Source organism: Phyllopteryx taeniolatus, chromosome 14 (genome assembly GCF_024500385.1).
Source record: "Phyllopteryx taeniolatus isolate TA_2022b chromosome 14, UOR_Ptae_1.2, whole genome shotgun sequence".
Classification (NCBI taxonomy): domain Eukaryota; kingdom Metazoa; phylum Chordata; class Actinopteri; order Syngnathiformes; family Syngnathidae; genus Phyllopteryx; species Phyllopteryx taeniolatus.
Window position 1 is genome coordinate 13,033,262 of NC_084515.1, and position 18,229 is coordinate 13,051,490.

The 18,229-nt window shown below is 40.8% G+C and overlaps 1 protein-coding gene across 2 annotated transcripts; it reads right to left on the bottom strand.

Moving 5' to 3' along the window:
- Window positions 1-1,701: 1,701 nt before the first annotated feature.
- LOC133488849 (retinal homeobox protein Rx2-like) lies at window positions 1,702-18,201 on the bottom strand. Of its 2 annotated transcripts, none has more exons than XM_061797285.1 (3): window positions 17,635-18,201; window positions 5,963-6,213; window positions 1,702-2,701 (listed from the first exon to the last, which is right to left on the bottom strand). In XM_061797285.1, exons 1-3 carry the CDS (start codon window positions 17,765-17,767, stop codon window positions 2,261-2,263), a joined length of 825 nt encoding a protein of 274 aa, XP_061653269.1. In that variant the 5' UTR covers window positions 17,768-18,201; the 3' UTR covers window positions 1,702-2,260. The 2 variants fall into 2 exon arrangements, with proteins under 2 accessions (XP_061653269.1, XP_061653268.1); XM_061797284.1 differs by lacking the exon at window positions 17,635-18,201 and adding an exon at window positions 8,071-16,774.
- Between the last annotated feature and the right edge of the window lie 28 nt (window positions 18,202-18,229).

Below are 18,229 nucleotides of genomic sequence, written 5' to 3' on the forward strand. Positions count from 1 at the left end.
AGGCCTGATGGAGTGGAGCCTCATCTGCCTAACGGCCTGGCAAATATCCACTGTGGGCCGCCATCCAGCCCATTGTACACTGCCTCTCATTAAGAGCAGCCGAGTCAAGAAAAACAAGTCTTACAGTGGCACTACTGTAACTTCAATGTTTTGTCTTTTTTTGGCACTAGCGTAATGAAGACGTAAAACTCAAAAGGATTGAAACCTTATTGTGTTTGATTCTGTCATCATTGAAAGATAATCAGATTTCAGAATAATCTAAACTTTAGATTCTAAAGGGTCTTGTTCGTTGATAATCAGGTCATGAAAGGGCTTTTTTTCAGGGGCATCTGAGGGCATTCCGTCTATGACTGAGGATCTGGACTTAATCGCTTTAAAAGCAGTAATTAGGTGTTAAGAGGCAGGCTTGTCTGTTTAAATTAGCCTCTGAGTGGTCAGATTACACTCTTTAACTTTGCACCAGGCCTCCTCTTGCTATCTCATGTTGTGCTGGCCTGCCACCGAAAAAGTAAGGAAAGTACAAAAGTTGCAATTCAATTCAATTGAGAATGCATGTGGAAGGGTTGTAGTATCATAAAAAATATGAGAAATAACGAATGAATTTTTCGACCATATTCTAATTTATTGAGATGCACCTGTGTGTGCGTCCTTTGATTGACTGGCGACCAGTCCAGGGTGTAGCCTGTCTTCTTTTTACTGGACATCAACTGGGATGGGCTCCAGTGTCTTTTTCGGCATGGGTTTCGCCATTTTGTTTCGGGAGGTCGGGTGGGGGGGGGGGGGGGGGGGGGGCATTGCCGCTGTGTTGCGTATATCACTGCCACTGGAAATGGCCATTTCAAACCAAAATGGCAGTCTTTTTGGGCTTGGCTGAGATTTTTTTTCTCAGTCTACTCATCATTGACAATGTTCCCAAATTTTATGTTGTTAAGTAAAATTGGGACGGCACGGTGGCCGACTGGTTAGAGCGTCAGCCTCACAGTTCTGAGGAGCGGGGTTGAATCCCCGGCCCCGCCTCTGTGGAGTTTGGATGTTCTCCCCGTGCCTGCGTGGGTTTTCTCTGGGCACTCCAGTTTCCTCCCACATCCCAAAAACATGCACGTTAATTGAAAACTCTAAATTGCCCGTAGGTGTGAATGTGAGTGTGAATGGTTTGTTTGTTTGTTTGTTTGTTTGTTTGTATGTGCCCTGCGATTGGTTGGCAACCAGTACAGAGTGTACCCCGCCTCCTGCCCGATGATAGCTGGGATAGGCTCCAGCACGCCCGGAATGGATGGATGGATGGAAGTAAAATTGGCTTTTGGGTCTAACCTTTCAAGGTTTTTGAAGACAGTTTTCGAGTTATCAAATTTCATTGCCATGCCCCGCCCATACACAATGATGTAAACTCAAATTCCTTGGCAATTTAGCCTTGCCCTTCTGTCAAGACAACATGTGTCAAATTTGGTAGCAATCAAACAAAATATGTTGGAGTAGTTTGCCTTTGAAAGGGCAACATGAGCCAAAGATGGTTGTTTCAAACCCAAGTGGAAAACCACCTGTGACTTTGGGGGATTTTTTTGGTGGGTCTAGTCATGATAGACATGCCTACCAAATTTTATGTTGCTAAGTGAAACTGGGTTGAAGGGTTAAATTTTCAAAATGTTCGTGTGGTGCTACCGCTGTCACCAAGCAAAACAATGAAGGTGGGTGCATTTAAAGTGACAGTCAAGACATTCATTTTTATTCAAACAGAACATTGTTAAACCTAAATACACATAAGTCACATTCACTGGATGTATTCAGTTTGACTGATTAAAAAGTCATGATGTACAACTAATGAGAACAACGTTTGTCTTGCTCTTTTAACATATAGTTTATTTAAATGTCTATCTAATCTGTGTATTCAATGCAGATGACAAAAATGTGTCATCTCAAATGTTAAATCAAAATGCTTAAAAAAAAGTTATTTACATTAGTCACATTTCCACCTGGTACTTGTAGTTGATGAAACAAAAAGGCTCCAATCAGATATGTTCGAAGCCGTAGACCCAACCCCAAAGGTTCCTGGACCTCTTAAAAATACTAGAGCCTTCTTTTGGCCCTGATGTATTATCCCGGCAATAAATTTAGACAATAGCTCTCACAGATTAAACACACAATGGTCGCCGAGAAATTCCTGGTTCCTGGGTAGGAATACATTCAAAGTCCTTGTGTGTAGTCTCCACAGTTTGTAAACATTCACTGGAGCAGCCCGAAAAAAACAAAAAAAAGGGGGGAATCACATGTGTTGCCAAGTTTTATCCATCGACTGAATGTGCTCTTTCGCCTTCATCCTGAGTGCTGCGATACTGGAGCTCCTGTCATCCTCCATGGGGTATTTGTCACTGAAGCTAGGTGGGCACTGGTAGGGCGGCGGCCCTCCCATGGGCTGCATGCCCTGCACCAGGCTGGGTGGTCCGCCGAGGAAGCCGTGGCCCGGGTAGGCCGGCTGCAGGCCCTGCGGCGAGCCCATGAAGCCCGGGATGGCGTGCATGGATGTAGTGCTGGAGATAGGCGAGGTTAGCCAGGGATCCAGAGGCATTGGGTTGGTCACCGGCCCCACGCTGGGTGCCATCGGTGGTCGGTTGAAGGAAAGCATGGGGGAGTCGTGAAGCTTCATGGTGGTGGAGTCCATCTTCTCCTGACGTCGCCACTTGGCCCGCCGGTTCTGGAACCACACCTGGACATAGACAGAATTCACTCATCCGGACCAGTGGTAGACTAGAATGTCAGTTTTATCCCTTCTGCGGCTGCATTTCTAAGGACTTGGTATTAGACCAGAGGATTACAGGTTTTACATTATTGGAAATATAGAACATGAGACTGGTTTCCAAGTCCATGTCTTTGAGCAAGGCACTGAACATAAACTGTTAGGAGCGCATTAGCTTAGTCTCTAAGGATTTAGATCAGAGTGTCGCTGGACTAAAATATGAAACTTCAAACTCGTTTCTGGGTTCATGGCCCTTCAAGCAAGGAACTCCCGTCAAACTGGGTGTAGTAGCTTAGTCCATAACTACATGGCTTTGGACAGGAGATCTAAAGCCAAACCCTTACAGTCTATAGAGTCTCAGAAACTGCTATGGACTAAGACTCGTTATGCTCTAAAATATGGAATATGGGACTGATTTCCATGTCCACATCCCCTCGAGCAAAGCACTGAACCCAAACTTTTAGGTGTGCACTAGGTCAGTCTCTAACTATGTGGCTTTGGACAGGAGATCTAAAGCAAAGTCCTTACAGTCTAAGGAGTCCAAGGACCCGCTACGGGCTAAGTCTCACTATGCACTAAAATATTAAACTTGGGACTAGTTTTCGAGTCCTTGTCCCTTATAGGCACTAAACCCAAACTATTAGGGGTGCAGTAGCTCAGTCTCTAATATGTGTGGCTTTGGAAATAAGGTCTACAGCCAAGTCCTTGGAGTCTATGGGCTTGGCTTTATACCAGAGCGACAGGACTAAGACTCACTATGCACTAAAATCTGAAACTTGGCACTGGTTTCCAAGTCCACATCCCTTTAAGCAAGGCACTTAACCCAACTGTTAGGGGTGCAATAGCTCAGTCTCCTAAGTGTGTGGCTATGGATGTCCCTAGAGTCTAAGCACTTGGCTTTTCACCGACACTCAATCGCAGATGTGCCCCTGTTTTCTTTTTGGCGGGGGGGATTTCCCTTAACCTATCCTAAGCAGAAGTTCACATAAAATTACACTGTTGACTATTTTTTTTCCTCCCGCCACTCGTTCATCATACAGCGACGCTCATCAAGACCACTTAGCCAAACTGTCATTTATGTTTTTGCTTGCGGCGGAGTGGACAAAGGATGGCAGTCAGCAGGTGCTGGCCACAGTGTGCCGAAGCAACAACCTAAAAATAGAAATACGCTTTTTTGTTGACGGGGAGAATCGGAAAAAAAAATCTAATTCTTGATGCCATCCAAAATTTTCTACGTTAAGTCTAGACTTGAAGATCGTAGATTCATGACCTGGAGCTTGGATTTCCAGCAAGAAGACGGCTAATTCCAAGAACTTTTGAAGTGGCTTTGAGGCAGGCACTAAACCCCCAACTTCTTAGACGAATAGTTGCTTAGTCTTGGCCGCTGACCAGAGGGTTGCAGTTTATTAAAACCTACCACAGGCAATGTTGTGGAACTTGGGATGGGTTTTCAACTGAAGAACAGCTACCTTTCCAAGTACTGTCTATGTGCTCTTGAATAACTTACAAAACTCCCAACTACGCTGGCACACAGTAGGCCAGGCTCTACGGATTTGGTTTTAGACCAGAGGTTTTCAGGATTTGGACACGATGCACTCTAAATTACAGAACTTGTTACTGGCTGCCAGCGCGAGGCCAGTTCACGTTCCCAAATCTGTTGAAGTCTCCTTGAAACACTGAACCAGCTGCTGTTTTGGGTTGCAGTAGTCTCTTTAGAGCAAAAGGGTTGCAGGTTTATGGACTAAAATATTGAAGTGGGGACTTGTTTCCGACAAACTGCTAACTTTCCAGGCACTGTTGACATGCGTTTGAGCAAGACACTGAACCCCAAACCGCTCAGGGGTTTAGTATCTCAGTCTCTAAGAACTTGGATCCACAGATCCACTCTGCAAGGCACTAAATTTCCAAAGACTTTGGACCAGAGAGTCACAGTGCATCCATCCATTTTCATTACCGCTTATCTTCCCTGGGGTCGTGGGCTGCTGGAGCCTATCCCAACTATCTTCAGGCGGGAGGCGGGGTACACCCTGAACTGGTCGCCAGCCAATCGCAGGGCAAGTCACAGTCCACTGCAATTTAAAAGATTTGACTTGCGACTGGTCACCACAGAGAGATGCTTACCCCTGAACAAGGCACTGAACCAGTTTTGGGGTGCAGTAAGATGATCTGTAAAGAGGTTTAAGACCCGCTATGGATGAAACAATGGGACATGCGACTCCCAAAGTGCCAGCCAGCAAAGGCTGAACCCTTCCTGTTTTGGTGCGTGGTAGGTTTAGGACTTACCTTTTAATCAGAGGTTTACAGGTCTTAAGATCTGTTGTGGCCTAAAATGTGGAACTTGGAACTGATTACAAGAGAGATGCTGAGGTACTGCCAAAGTTCGCCCTAAGCAAGGGACTGAACCCTCAACTACTACTACTACTACAATACCTCTCACTTCAGACCACCTGCTATGGATTAAACTTAGAACTGATTGCCAGAGAGAGGGCAGTTCTATAAGGACTTGGTTTTGGACCAGTGGTTTATGGGTTTAATCTGTTTGGACTTGGAATGTGCAACTGGTCACTAGATAGAAGCTAAGGTACTGTCAAAATGCCCTTGAGCAAGGCAGTGAACCGCTACCTGCTTTGACCCAATAGGTTCATCTTGGTGTTGAGTCAGAAGGTTGCTGGTTTAAGATCTATTATGACCTGTAATGTGGACATAGGAACTGGTCGTTTGCGAGAGTTAAGTATTGAGGTACTATCAAGGTTCACCTAGAGGCACTGAACCCTCATCTGCTCTGGACTACAGTAGCTCTGACTATAGACCAGATTGTTACATGTTTAAGACCTGCTATGGATGACAATATGAGGTCTGGGACTGGTTACCATAGAGGCTAGTTCACTTTCCGAGCACTGTCAAAGTGCCCTTGAGTAGGTCACCAAACCCCACTGCTTTGGGAGTGCAATAAGCTGATTTGTAAGGACTTGGCTTTGGACTAGATGGTTGCAGGTTTAACACCTGCTGTGGACTAAAATATGGAACCTTGCTAGAGAGCCAAGTTCACTTTCCAGTCACTGCCGAAGTGTCCTTAACTTAAAGCACAAAACTCCTAACTCCTCTGCGGAACAGTAGCTCAATTTCGTAGCATTTGGCTTTACACCAGAGGGTTTCAGGTTTAAGAACCTGGTTTCAGGGAAGGTGAAATTGTTTTCTGAGAGATGTTGTATACTTAAAATCCGGGTTTACCTGCACCCGAACCTCGGGCAGATTGACCTTCATGGCCAGCTCCTCACGGCTGTAGACATCCGGGTAATGGGACTTCTCGAAGGCACGTTCCAGCTCGTGTAGCTGATAGGTGGTGAAGGTGGTGCGGTTCCTGCGGTGCTTCTTCTTGCCATGCTCTTCCTCCGCAATGGCCTTGGGGGAGTCCTCAGCCAGGTCCTTTTGCATGCTGCTCATCTCTGCATCACACTTATCGCTGGAGAACATGTCCGACGCTAAAAGGACGAAGAAGATACTTGGGATTATTTTACTGAATGCCTCCTGTGAAGCATTACTGCAGATAAGAGTAGTGAAATCTGACTGATGTCCTTGGCGGCAGGACCTCCCCGCAAGGGGTCTTGGCGAGCCCAAAGTGACATGACATCTTTCACTGAATTCCTTCCTTAAAGTAATCCCAAAGGAACAGATGCTACCTATCAATTAAGTCCCACTCTAATCCTTCCATGCAGTCCACATTGTGTCTACTAAAAACTAAAGACGTTTAAAGACAAGACATTCTGGCTTTTGGTGATGTCGTACTGTCACAGGAGCTCGGGACGGCCCAAACAGTATGATGCTTGGATGAAGCTTTTTTTTCACGAGCATGTCATACAGATTACACTGAATCATATCCCATAATGCCCAGGAGGCTAAATGCAACTTGTAAATGTATTAAACGCTTGTTTCTGTAGCAATTTCACAGAGCAAACCCACTGAGTGCAGTATACTATATATATATATATATATATATATACAAGGTCTTCTGACTAAGACGGCAGCCGCTGTCACACGATACAAGCATCATGATTACAAGCACACTATTGTATGTCATTTAGGGCAGGGAGTCAATCAATTTGGGTAATGAGCCACATGCCACTTCATAAATGCCACATCTGGTCACCATGCGTGTCCCAATGGGACGTCTACCGCCTTGCATTTCCAGCTGTTTAATACAGTACTGTACTCTAATTCTACATCAAACAACTTTTGGTAAGGGGTTCAAAAATTCATGAATTCAGGTAGATTTATAAAGTCCCAAATGTCTTTAAATATTATTATTTTAATGTATTTTCAATCTTCAACTATTTAGAATGCTTTTGTTTGATTATACAGGGCAAGGAACCCTATTTTGTTAAGACGAAAAGGACGATACGCTTCCCGTTGTGACTTCTCCCAGCCAACAAGCAAACAAAAATGATGTGTATGCAAATGTATAGTCAAAGTCAAAAAGGCCCTAAAATCAAGTTGCAAAATTTCTCTCTCTCTCTCTCTCTCTTTCTCTCATATCTACTATGATGATCTACAAATGATAGCTTAAAAAAGTCACTAATTTACAAAGATCTTTTATATGTATATTTTGAATTTAATTTTTTAATTATCAATTTTATAATAAAAAATATATTTTTGCACCTTTTGCTACCAGATTCAAATGGTTCACAAGTTTTAACTGCTGATCCTACACATAATAATAGTTTTACTCATTATAAGTAATGTATATATAAAAAGAAAATAAATACAAATAAATATATATGAATAAATATAAATGATATATATAAATTATGGAAATACAATTTATATTTATTCTATGTATTATAATTTAAAAAATATTTTCAAATCAATTTTTGTCATTTTTACTAATGTACTGCAGTCCTCAAATTCTGCCTTCAAAGAACATTTGGCACCAAAGTCAGTGTTCACAAGTTTGCCTTCTCTATGATGTGTCTATAAATAATCATTTGTTAATCATTCTAAAGTCACAAATATTTTAAAAGATATTTTATATATTTATTAAAAAAATGTATAATTACAAAAATATTTTCTAACCTTTTGGCACAATCAAAGCATTCACAAGTTCGCATACAAAATATATGTTTTAAAATAGTCTGGTCATACATGTCTTAAAATAATTCCATTAAATGTTTTAAATTTTAGACTTTTAAAAAATATACAGTTTTATATATATTTTTTTTTCAAATAGTTTTACACGAAAGATCATCATTTCTGCCCCACAGAACCTTTGGTCAAAAGAGTTAACTCCTCTTTGGAATGGAAGTGCAGGGTTTCACATGACATTCCTTTTTTTTACCACTGACCGTGATAGGACGGATGTTGGGAATTGTCGCCCAATTCCGAAAGATGCCCGTACGGATCGTGTTTGGCGGCGTGCTGCAAGTTTTCCCGCATGGCTTTCTGCTTATGGTCGTGGTTTTCGTCATCGTGGCCGTGGACTGCGTGGTGGCGAAGCAGAGGGTCCTGCTCCTTGGCGAAACCCAGGATGACATCGATGCTGTGCACCCTGCCCCCGGAGCTGGACCCGGCGGCGCCTTTTGCCATGTCATAGTTGTCTAGGCAACCCTCTTCCACCATTGCCAGGGTATCCATTGACAAATGCATCCGAGCTTTCTTTTGGGGGGGGGGGGGGATTCTTGTGGCGGGAACTGGACGAACCGATGTGCTGACGCTCAGATCACTTTGCGATTTGTCCGGCTGAAGCCCGACAGTCGGACATGTCTGTCTTCCGAGGAGAACGAACCATTGAACTCCAAGAAACAAAGCGATCTTACCTACATTTGCTTCCAGTCACAGGCTCCACGTTGCCTTCAACATCTAAGTTGTCTTCTGACACTATCCGGTCTCCAGTGGCACTTGTTGCTCCACGTTAAGACCTCCGAATCCCCCACCCCTCCCACCTCTCCCACAAGCGAGAAAATGTGACAACAGTGTCCCGTCTTCCACCGCAAACCAAAAAAAAAAAAAAGAGCATAATGGATCTCGAAAAGGAAGACAAACAGAGGGAGGGATTAAGAGGTGTATTAATTGGGATCCTTCCCCTTTAAGAATGACTGACATTTGTTTTCTGCCCAAGTAATTGCTCCAAATGTGCGTCGCATTCAGGGCCCAGTTGGAGGCCGTCGCTAATGAAGCCTTGACAAAACTTTCTTTCAAAAAAAGCCATTGTGCGCCACATAAAGGCCGCTAAACGAGAGTTGTGCGCTAATCCCTTCATTACGCACTCCAGAGACACAAGAGATGGACTTTTAACTTGAATGCTTAGTCACTGGAAATACCCCTGAATCATTTCCCTTTTGGATTATTTGCCACCAAAACCACATTAAATATCCTTCCGTCATGTTACGGGTCAAATTGACCCATTTTGACTTGAATTTCCCTTTTGAATCGTCAAAAACACGTTAAATATCCTTCAATTAAAGGGTGTTCAGGATTGTGAGCAATGGCTAAAAGGATTCCAGTTAAAAATGTACAAAAAAAGAAATAAGATAGTTTGAAATTTAGATATTATCGGACTGATGGGTATCGGACGATATTTAGCATTTTATGTTGATCGGCTTTAATGTCATAATCCGTAAAAGACATTTAGTCCGCGTCGCCATCGTGCCCAGGATATTTGAATCCGAAAGCTAGTTTATTTTTAGCCTTGTCACACGTCTTTTGACATAGTATTGGAAATATCTGATCCCCAAGAAAGTTATTATAAAAAATTTCTAAAACATGTCTGCGGTGTGGAACAGACAACACGTAATGCCCGCATCAGACTACAAGACAAATTAGCTCTCACAAGATTGCACTACATTGTCAGACTACTGCAATAAAATCGTGTATTCCGATACCACCGCATCCCGTTTTTTACGATCATTGGGCTTTATCTTGTCAACTCAAATGAAACCAGATACACTCGTTACCGTGGCAACGGCAACACGAGTGGATCGCGCCGACTTTGTATTATAAGGACAAAATGGGGGAAAACGTGTGTTGGTGGTCACCGGTGGTCAGGAGAGGAGAGGACGTTCGTTTAAGGCTTGCTTGAGGTGTGTTCACATACTTTTAATACGATACGGCTCGCAAGCGGGCAACAAACCGTTATGTAGCCTAGCAAGCTAGTGGTACCACGAACGGTTGGCGGTAAACATGTCGCCGTTCTGTCGAATCATGCGCTAAGGTTTCGGTGTGGGTGAAGTAATTTAATTAACAATAAAGTAATTGAATTACAGTAAGTTAGCACCCATTATTTCTGTCATGTAATGTTGGTTTGACCTGACTGATCGGTGATCGGCCCCAAAAATCCTGATCGTGTAAAGCCTCGTTTTAAGCATGCAGCGGGTCAAATTGACCCATGAGCATTTTTGGTGCCCCGAAGAAATACAGCTAGCAGGAGGGTTAGATAAAACTAAAAAAAAAGGAAAGGCAAATAAGTTATTGAGTGATGGTAGGATTGGCTGGTGGGCAGGGTGGGTGATGTTGGGGAGGGGCTTTGCAAGTTTCTCTTCGTGTGCCAGCTGGCCCAGCCGAGCCGAGCTGTCGCAGCTCCAAGCGTGCGGTGTCGCACGGATCGACCCGCTTCCTTAATGAGCCTAAAGACTTCACTGGCGATTTCCTCTGACCTCACGCCTCCCCGCCGTGCACTATATATTTAGGACGCCATAACGCTTAAACAAAACAAAAAACAGCATCGTTCCCCTCTTTTTAGTTACATTTTCATTTGTGAACATACATATTCTATTGTTCTTTCCCACGTTTTGTTATGTTACAGTTGAATTAAAAATGTCCACATTGTCTTTGTTTTGTTTTTATGAGGACCTTTTTGTGGCGCTGCTCAGAAACTCATTTACTTCATTTTGGTATAAGCCTTTAATACAACTAAATACTGATTTTGTCTTACAGGCAAAGTACTGTATATCTCACCCACTCGGCAATTAAAAATAGAAGGAATAAAGATTTATATAGTCATAAATGACTTCATTTAAAAACTATTTGCATCGTTACAATTTGGGGAATATTTTTGTATAGTTAGAAAGGGAAAGAAAGTAATAAAATGGAAGCCACATGCTTGACAACCATGTGATTCCTCTTAGTTAAACAACAAATAAAAATGGAAAGAATAAAGATTTACAAGGTTATACATAACTTCAAAGAAATGGTTTTAAAATATATTTTCATCAATGTTACAAATTTTAGAATATTTCTGGATAATTAGAGAGTTAACGTGATTCCTTCCGGCCAATCAGCAAATAAAAATAATATTGGAAAAAGTCGCAAAAATCTCGCAAATAGCTTCAATTCATTTTTGGGTATATATTTGGTCAACTTTCATAATTTTTACAAAGATTTTTATGTAACTTGATTTGGCGAGGAACCATTATTTGGTAATCAAATGGAAGCCACATGCTATAAAAACTATAAGGCAGTAAAACTGGCAGTATGTGATTTATGTATGCCAATCAGCAAATACAGATATCGCTAATAAAATAATTTTAAACTCAAAGATTTCTTTTAAATAAATGTAATTTTATATACTTTTTCAAATATGTTGTTACAGTTTTATAGGACACCGAACCACATTTAGTCATTGACGTGTAGCACGTGGCTCACTATAAGGTGAAAGAATTTAAAAATAATATTAACAGACTTTTATAAAGTCACCAAAAAATATTGTTGAAATATAGGTCTTTAATCTTATATTTTGTTAAATATTCTGTTGCAATTTCCAAGCACAAGGGTGCATTTTTACTGAAAACGTGTGCTTGAAGACAGAAAGAGAATTGCAGTTAATTGCAATCATTCCGATGTGATGTAGACGTCATATTGTCGAAGGAGTCAGTATTGACACCTGGCGAGTCATTGCCGAGGGAAATTGATAATCATTTTATCACATTAATACATTAAAGCTGTCCCTCTTTGCTTGTTTCCCCCATCATTATCCTAATTGAGTGCAAATTGGTTAAGCGGGCGCCGCGTAGCTACCAAGCATCTTAGTTTTATCAGATGACAATTTAAGCCCGCCACATCCTATTAGCCACAAAGCGGCTAACGCTGCAAAGGCGCTGCGTCAGCTTGCGAGGGGACGAGGGAAGAAGGAAGGACGCAAGGTAGGAGAGAGAGAGAGAAAGAAAAGGGGGGGATGGGGAGCAGGAGGACAGGGAGATGATGGTGGGGAAGAGCTACTGCATGATCATGTGATCATTGTCAAAAAGACAACTGTAATAATCATTTGAAAAAAAACTTTTTTTTTATTAGAAACAAACAATACTTTGGTTGTTTGATAGACATTCAACGTTTTATATCTATATCTAGAAATTAGTATTGCCATGTTTTTCATCGTGGAAAGTGTATTTTCGGTGAATATAGAACTATTTTCACCCGCAGGTTGAAACTTGAATTTGTAATATTTGAATTGAATAGGTTTCTCGCAGCAAATCAGCAAATAAAAAGGAAACTAGGAATATTAAAGATACAAGATTACTTAAAATATTTCTAATTTATTTGTGTTTAATATATAGGTTTTCTTATTTTATTTGGAAAGTTATTTTGGGGTGATTTAGTAGCACAGAACAATGCTTTCAAAAGTGTTTGGTTTGAAATTGAATTTAAATTGTTAAATTAGAATTTAAAAATCAATATGAAGAAATAATTGTATGCATTATTTCTGTTGAATTTATATTTAATTGATTGTCACTTAACGGCTTAGTCGCACACAGAACAATGCTTTAAAAAGTGATTGGTTTGAAATTGAATTGGTTAAATCTGAATTTACGAAACAATATAATGAAATTATTGTATGCGTTATTTATATTGAATTTATATTTCATTGATTGTCATTTAATGGGATGCCCTTCAGACATGTGATTCCTCTAATAATAATAAAAAACCAAAAAACAACGGTAATAATAAATTGGAAATGACTAAAAAATATTACATTCGTTAGTATTTTCTAAATTATTATTCTGTAATGTTTTCAAGTTACAAAGGTTTTTGTAACATGTTATCATTTTGTGTAATTGGGATACATTTTTATATTTGAATTGAATAAATACAGAATGTCACATGACGGATTTTATGTTAGTTGTGTGTGTGTGTATATTTTTTACTGCAATGTTTTTATTTCATTGAGGTTCTTATTTTGAATGACTGGAGCACCATTAGTGACCCAGGCAATAGTGAACAATGTCTTTTGGCGTTAATAATAATGTCATGAGAGTATTTTTTCAGTGACACACACCACTCAAAATACGTCAAGGCTGAAGTGCATTTGCCCCGCGAGTTAACATCTTTAACATCTTTCTAAGGTCATGCAGCAGACCGCATTGTTTTCCAACGTTTAAGAAACCTTGAGAGCTTTTCTGCCGCTTTATCTTTTAATCTTTTAGTTTGCCAAAATGAGCAAAGGGGTTAAAACCCTCCCTGCATTCATCCAGCTTAGGCTCCCTTATTGCTCACAGGATTGTTTCTGCCCGGAAGACAAACCGTTGGACGTTATAGCGACTGCTGCTGTCCTTAACACGGCCTGGCGACGCGCATTTGATACCTTTTGATAGCTCACCGGATAGTTATTATTCGGACCTTGACAATATTAAACACCGCCCCAAAATATTCTCATGTACTACAATAATATTCGGCAGCTACCGTTTTCGGTGTTTTAATAGTAACCTATTTTTGAACATGCAGCAACTCCAATTTCATAACAATTTAATACATGAAATGTATTCATTTTCATTCATTTTTTCAAATCATATTAAAATGTTTTTCATGTAATAAATCATGCTGATTTTGTATAATTCTGATGAATATAATTAGGGTGTAACAAATTATTATAATCCTTCAATTTGTGTATATCATTTATTTTGATATTATTAATTCAACTACTATTTCCGTTTTTCATTTAATTTACTGTGCAGGAAAAGGAAAATGTCATATTGTCTGTTTATTTGGATTTAATACATTAAATCTTCATGTTGTCTTTATGTACATTTCAATCCTCCAATGTGTTTTTCATAGTTTTCATCTTTGCATCTCATCAAATAAATTGCCATCTACATTTTAATTTATCATGCAAATTTTAATCCCTCAAGGTAATTTTTTTCTATTTTTTTTTAGTTAACTGAAAATGTTATTTATTTCATTTATTATGCAAATGTTAATCCTTCAAAGTGAATTATTATTTTCTCTTAATTTTTTGTTTAATAATTGTCTTTAATCCCTTACTGTGGGGGGGGGGGGGGAAATGTTCAACAATTATTAAGTATTATCTATCTCTCTATCTCTCTATCTGTGTGTGTAATAGATGTGAGGTGTAGGTCAGAGAAGAGTGACCTGACATAAGGCGAGGGTTCGTAAAGGTTCAAAGGGCGCGGTGAGGAAGCAGGTGGCTTTGAGCAAATCTTTGTCGCCATTGTGGTCACGGCGGTGGCACTGGCGCCTTACCGCAACGCTGTTAGCTCAGGGGAAACCCCGTCAACGGGATCATCGTATGAAACTTGAATCAGTTTTACTGTCGCGCTGCTGCATCAGCAACCTTCTAGTCTTAGAGTGGTGTGTACAAACAGCGTTTTGTTTGTGCATATGGCACTTTGAATTGGATCTTCTGTGACTGCTGTGATGCTTTTGACTGCACCACAGTGTTTGTGCTGTTCGACAAGAAGCAGCAGTGTTCGAAGATGTAGACTGCTACGTTAGCGTCTCGCGCTAGCCGGCAGTTAGCTGACATATGCATGTACGGATGTGTTATGTTTTAGGCCCATTGCACGCACACTACGGGCAAAAATAAGGGCGACCCGGAGAGAAGTTAGCCTCCTAACAGAGCAAAACAAAGGTGTGAAACTTAAGAAAGAACTGCCCGAGAATTACATGCCAAGCAAAGACTTACAGCCTTCGCTACTTGCATGAAAAGGTACACCAGAGAGGTAGAGGCTAGGAGAATAAACATCATGTTCCCCATCTACCCAGCTAAGGTCTACTCTCAGTGGCAAGGTAGCAAGACCGAAACAGACCCAGCCAAGGCGGAGAGAGAGAGCATTACTGGAAAAGTATCTGGAAGAAGGAGCTGTCAAACAATACCAATGCACAATGGCTGGCAAACTTACAAACAGAGCACAGCAATCTCCCAGAACAAGAATCAATAGTCATAAGGTGGATATCCAAGCCAGAGTGTCTAAGATGAAGAGCTGGACAGGAACAGGGCCTGACATGGTTCATACGTCCTGGCTAAAGAAGCGAACTGCTCTCCATGAATGCCTGGTAGCACAAATGAACCAACTCCTAACATCGGGGACCCACCCAGAATGGCTAACCCAAGGTCGGACAGTCCTCATTATGAAGGACCCCCAGAGGGGAACAACACCATCGAACTACTGGCCTATAACCTGCTTCAGCACCACATGAACGCTCGTATCGGGCATCATGAGTAGGCATATGGATCGATACATGAGCAGAACACAGAGAAGCATTGTTATAACACTCGGGGAGCCAAACACCAGCTACTGGTCGACAGGGCAATCAGGCAAGACTCTAAAACCAGAAGCACCATCCTGTGCAGTGCTTAGATTGACGACAAGAAATCCTTCGACTTGATGACACACACATGGGTACTGGAGTACCTGGAGCTGTATAACATCAACAGGATCCTAAAAACCTTTGTCAAGAAATCAATGGTGCTGAAGACCAACTCAAAAGCCAATTGCACACGTGAACATTAAATATGGCATATTCCAAGGAGATGCCGTGCCCCTGCTGCTATTCTGCATAGGCCTGAAGGAGCCAGAGCTCGAAGGAGCTATTATATATTACATATCCTGCACGATAGATTTTAATTGGTATTTGATTGTAATGTTTTTTACATTTTTGAATTATTTTGTCACACAATATTTTTATTTTATATTTTTATATTTTGCATTTACTATTTTTTTAATTCACTATTTTTAATTGTTGTACTCATCCCTTACTCTTTTGACAAGTACATTTTTTTCTTACTTCCTGAGCTTGAAAAGTGACATGCGCTGATTTTTTGTATTTTGTAACTTTTTTTCCCAATTATTAAATAATATTGTATTTTTCACATTTTGTATTTTTTGATACTGTACTTTTCTATGTTCTATTTATATTGTAAATTATTTAACAGTGCATTTTGTTTTTACGTTTAACATATTTTACCTCTTTTGCTGATGTTTTTCCACTCAATTCTTCCTAATCTTTGTTTTCTTTTGTAATATAATTATAATTATTATTATTTTTTAATGTTTTTAAACGATTTATGCAAAAAAAAAAAATTTTTACAATTTTCATTTCGCCCCTCATTTGTCATTAAGCTCATTAAAAGTTTTCATTTTAGGATGTCTTCACTTGACAGTTAATAAATCATGTTATGTTATTTATGAAAACATTGTCTGCCAAATACATCAAGGCTTTATGCTGGTTTGGTACTGCTGTCAGTACAGTATATTCCTCTACAAAGGGGGTCTGTGTAAAAAGAGCCAGGCCTTTCTTTTAATAAGCTTACGTGCAGCTTGGCACACGTTGTCACTCCTGCGCTTGATCTCTTGGCTGGAGATGTACTTCTCCATCTTTTTCACCTTTTAACTGCCTGGTTTTAGTCTCTTATCTGTGGAAAGTTAAAGCTAATTGAAAGACGGCTTGATTTGAACCGCCGCCGAAAAGATGATGTCAGTGTAGTGACTGGAGATGTTAATGTGATTAAATAATTATTGTTTTAAAGCGCGCTAGGCTAAGAGGCGTGTTTAAACAGTGACATCCTGACACGGGAGCACCTGGCTGAATGGTCGCCTACGAAGCTAATCCGATCTTCTCCGGCCCTCGGCTAATTTGAGCCCAAATAAAATAAACAAGGCACCTAAAAGCTGCCCCGTAAGCCGCACTCGCATCCGTTGATGTCATAGCGCGCGGTGCGTGGAGCAGGAAGTGCACGCCGTCTAATACGCACGAACTTGGTGTTGATGTCGACACAAAGTTAAAGCTTTGAAACGTTACAAGCGCTAGATGGTGGCAGCAAACTTCACAACGAGCAGCAGTTTGGCAGGTAATGAACAGCTCCTCAAAAAAGAGGCCGTGTATTTTGTTTATTGTCACTTCCAGTTGAGGTTTACTGTCAAACTAAACATAAAACAAGGATAATTACCTCATACTTTTGCCTTGAGAAAGTCTGCTAGCTTAACGCTAACACACACTGCAAAACCCTATCGAGGGGCTAATTAGACTAGCATTGATCCATCTTCTTTACCGCTTATCCTCACTAGGGTCGCGGGCTAGCTGGAGTCTATCCCAGCTATCTTCGGGCGGGAGGCAGGGTACACCCCGAACTGGTCGCCAGCCAATCGCAGGGCACATAGAAACAAACAACCATTCGCATTCACATTCACACATAAGGCAACACTTTCTGAATAGTTAGCGCCTACTACTGGTGGCTTCCAGGCACTGACATCCATTATTACTTTGTGCAACTTAACCTCATTGATCAACATCGTACACAGTCCAATTGACAATTTGATGGCTAATCACTCATTGAGTCATTATAAAGTGTGTGTATGTGTGTGTCTGTGTGTGTGTGTGTGTGTGTGTGCGTTAGTTCTTCTAATCGGGCGTGCTAATCTGTGCTTAATGCACATGTAGGTCATGGTTTGTCTTCACACGCCACTACACCTCTGCAGAAATGTTTGCAGTAGCTCCATCCATCCATCCATCCATTTTCTTTATCGCTTATCCTTACTAGGGTTGCGGGCTGCTGGAGCCTATCCCAGCTATCTTCGGGCGAGAGAACCGGTCGCCAGCCAATCGCAGGGCACATAGAAACAAACAACCATTCGCACTCACATTCACACCTACGGGCAATATAGAGTTTTCAATCAACCTACCATGCATGTTTTGGGGATGTGGGAGGACACCGGAGTGCCGGGATTTGAACCCTGGTCCCCAGAACTGTGAGGCAGATGTGCTAACCAGTCTCCACCGTGGCGGCGTCTGCAGCAGCTCTTTTATTGGAATCATCACAGACTTATTTATTGCAGGCAGGAGGGCTCATGGGAAATGCAGGGTTTAGGGTTAGGGCCTGTTGGCTTTCATCAGCCGTTCACACGACAGCTTCAAACGCACCATAACGTCCTCTTGTGGTGTCAACTATGCATGCAACTCACAATGAACTCAATTCCATTTTTATGCAAGAGTATGATTTTTTTTTTTATTTGATTTTTTTTTACTATAGTGTACATTACAAAACAATCTTAGCGGATTAATATTAATGTAATAAACACACACAATTTACAATGAACTATTCCATTCATTTATTTTCTAATTATTTATGAGTAAAGGTGTAAATTTGAGGTTGTTTTTAAATTGTTTCATTATTCATTTTTTTATTTTTAATGTTATTTCTTATTTTTAATGTTATGTGTTTTTCATTGTTTAGTTTTTTATTGAAAAAAAAACTGAACTCAATGACCACAACTTGTA

What these genes read in the sequence shown, in the direction of transcription:
- LOC133488849 (XM_061797284.1), bottom strand. Translation starts at nt 8,371, where the DNA reads ATGCATTTGTCAATGGATACCCTGGCAATGGTGGAAGAGGGTTGCCTA. An exon ending in CCAACATCCGTCCTATCACG is followed by an intron (nt 6,214 to 8,070) that starts GTCAGTGGTAAA and finishes TCGTCCTTTTAG; the next exon opens with CGTCGGACATGTTCTCCAGC. An exon ending in TGCCCGAGGTTCGGGTGCAG is followed by an intron (nt 2,702 to 5,962) that starts GTAAACCCGGAT and finishes GTCTATGTCCAG; the next exon opens with GTGTGGTTCCAGAACCGGCG.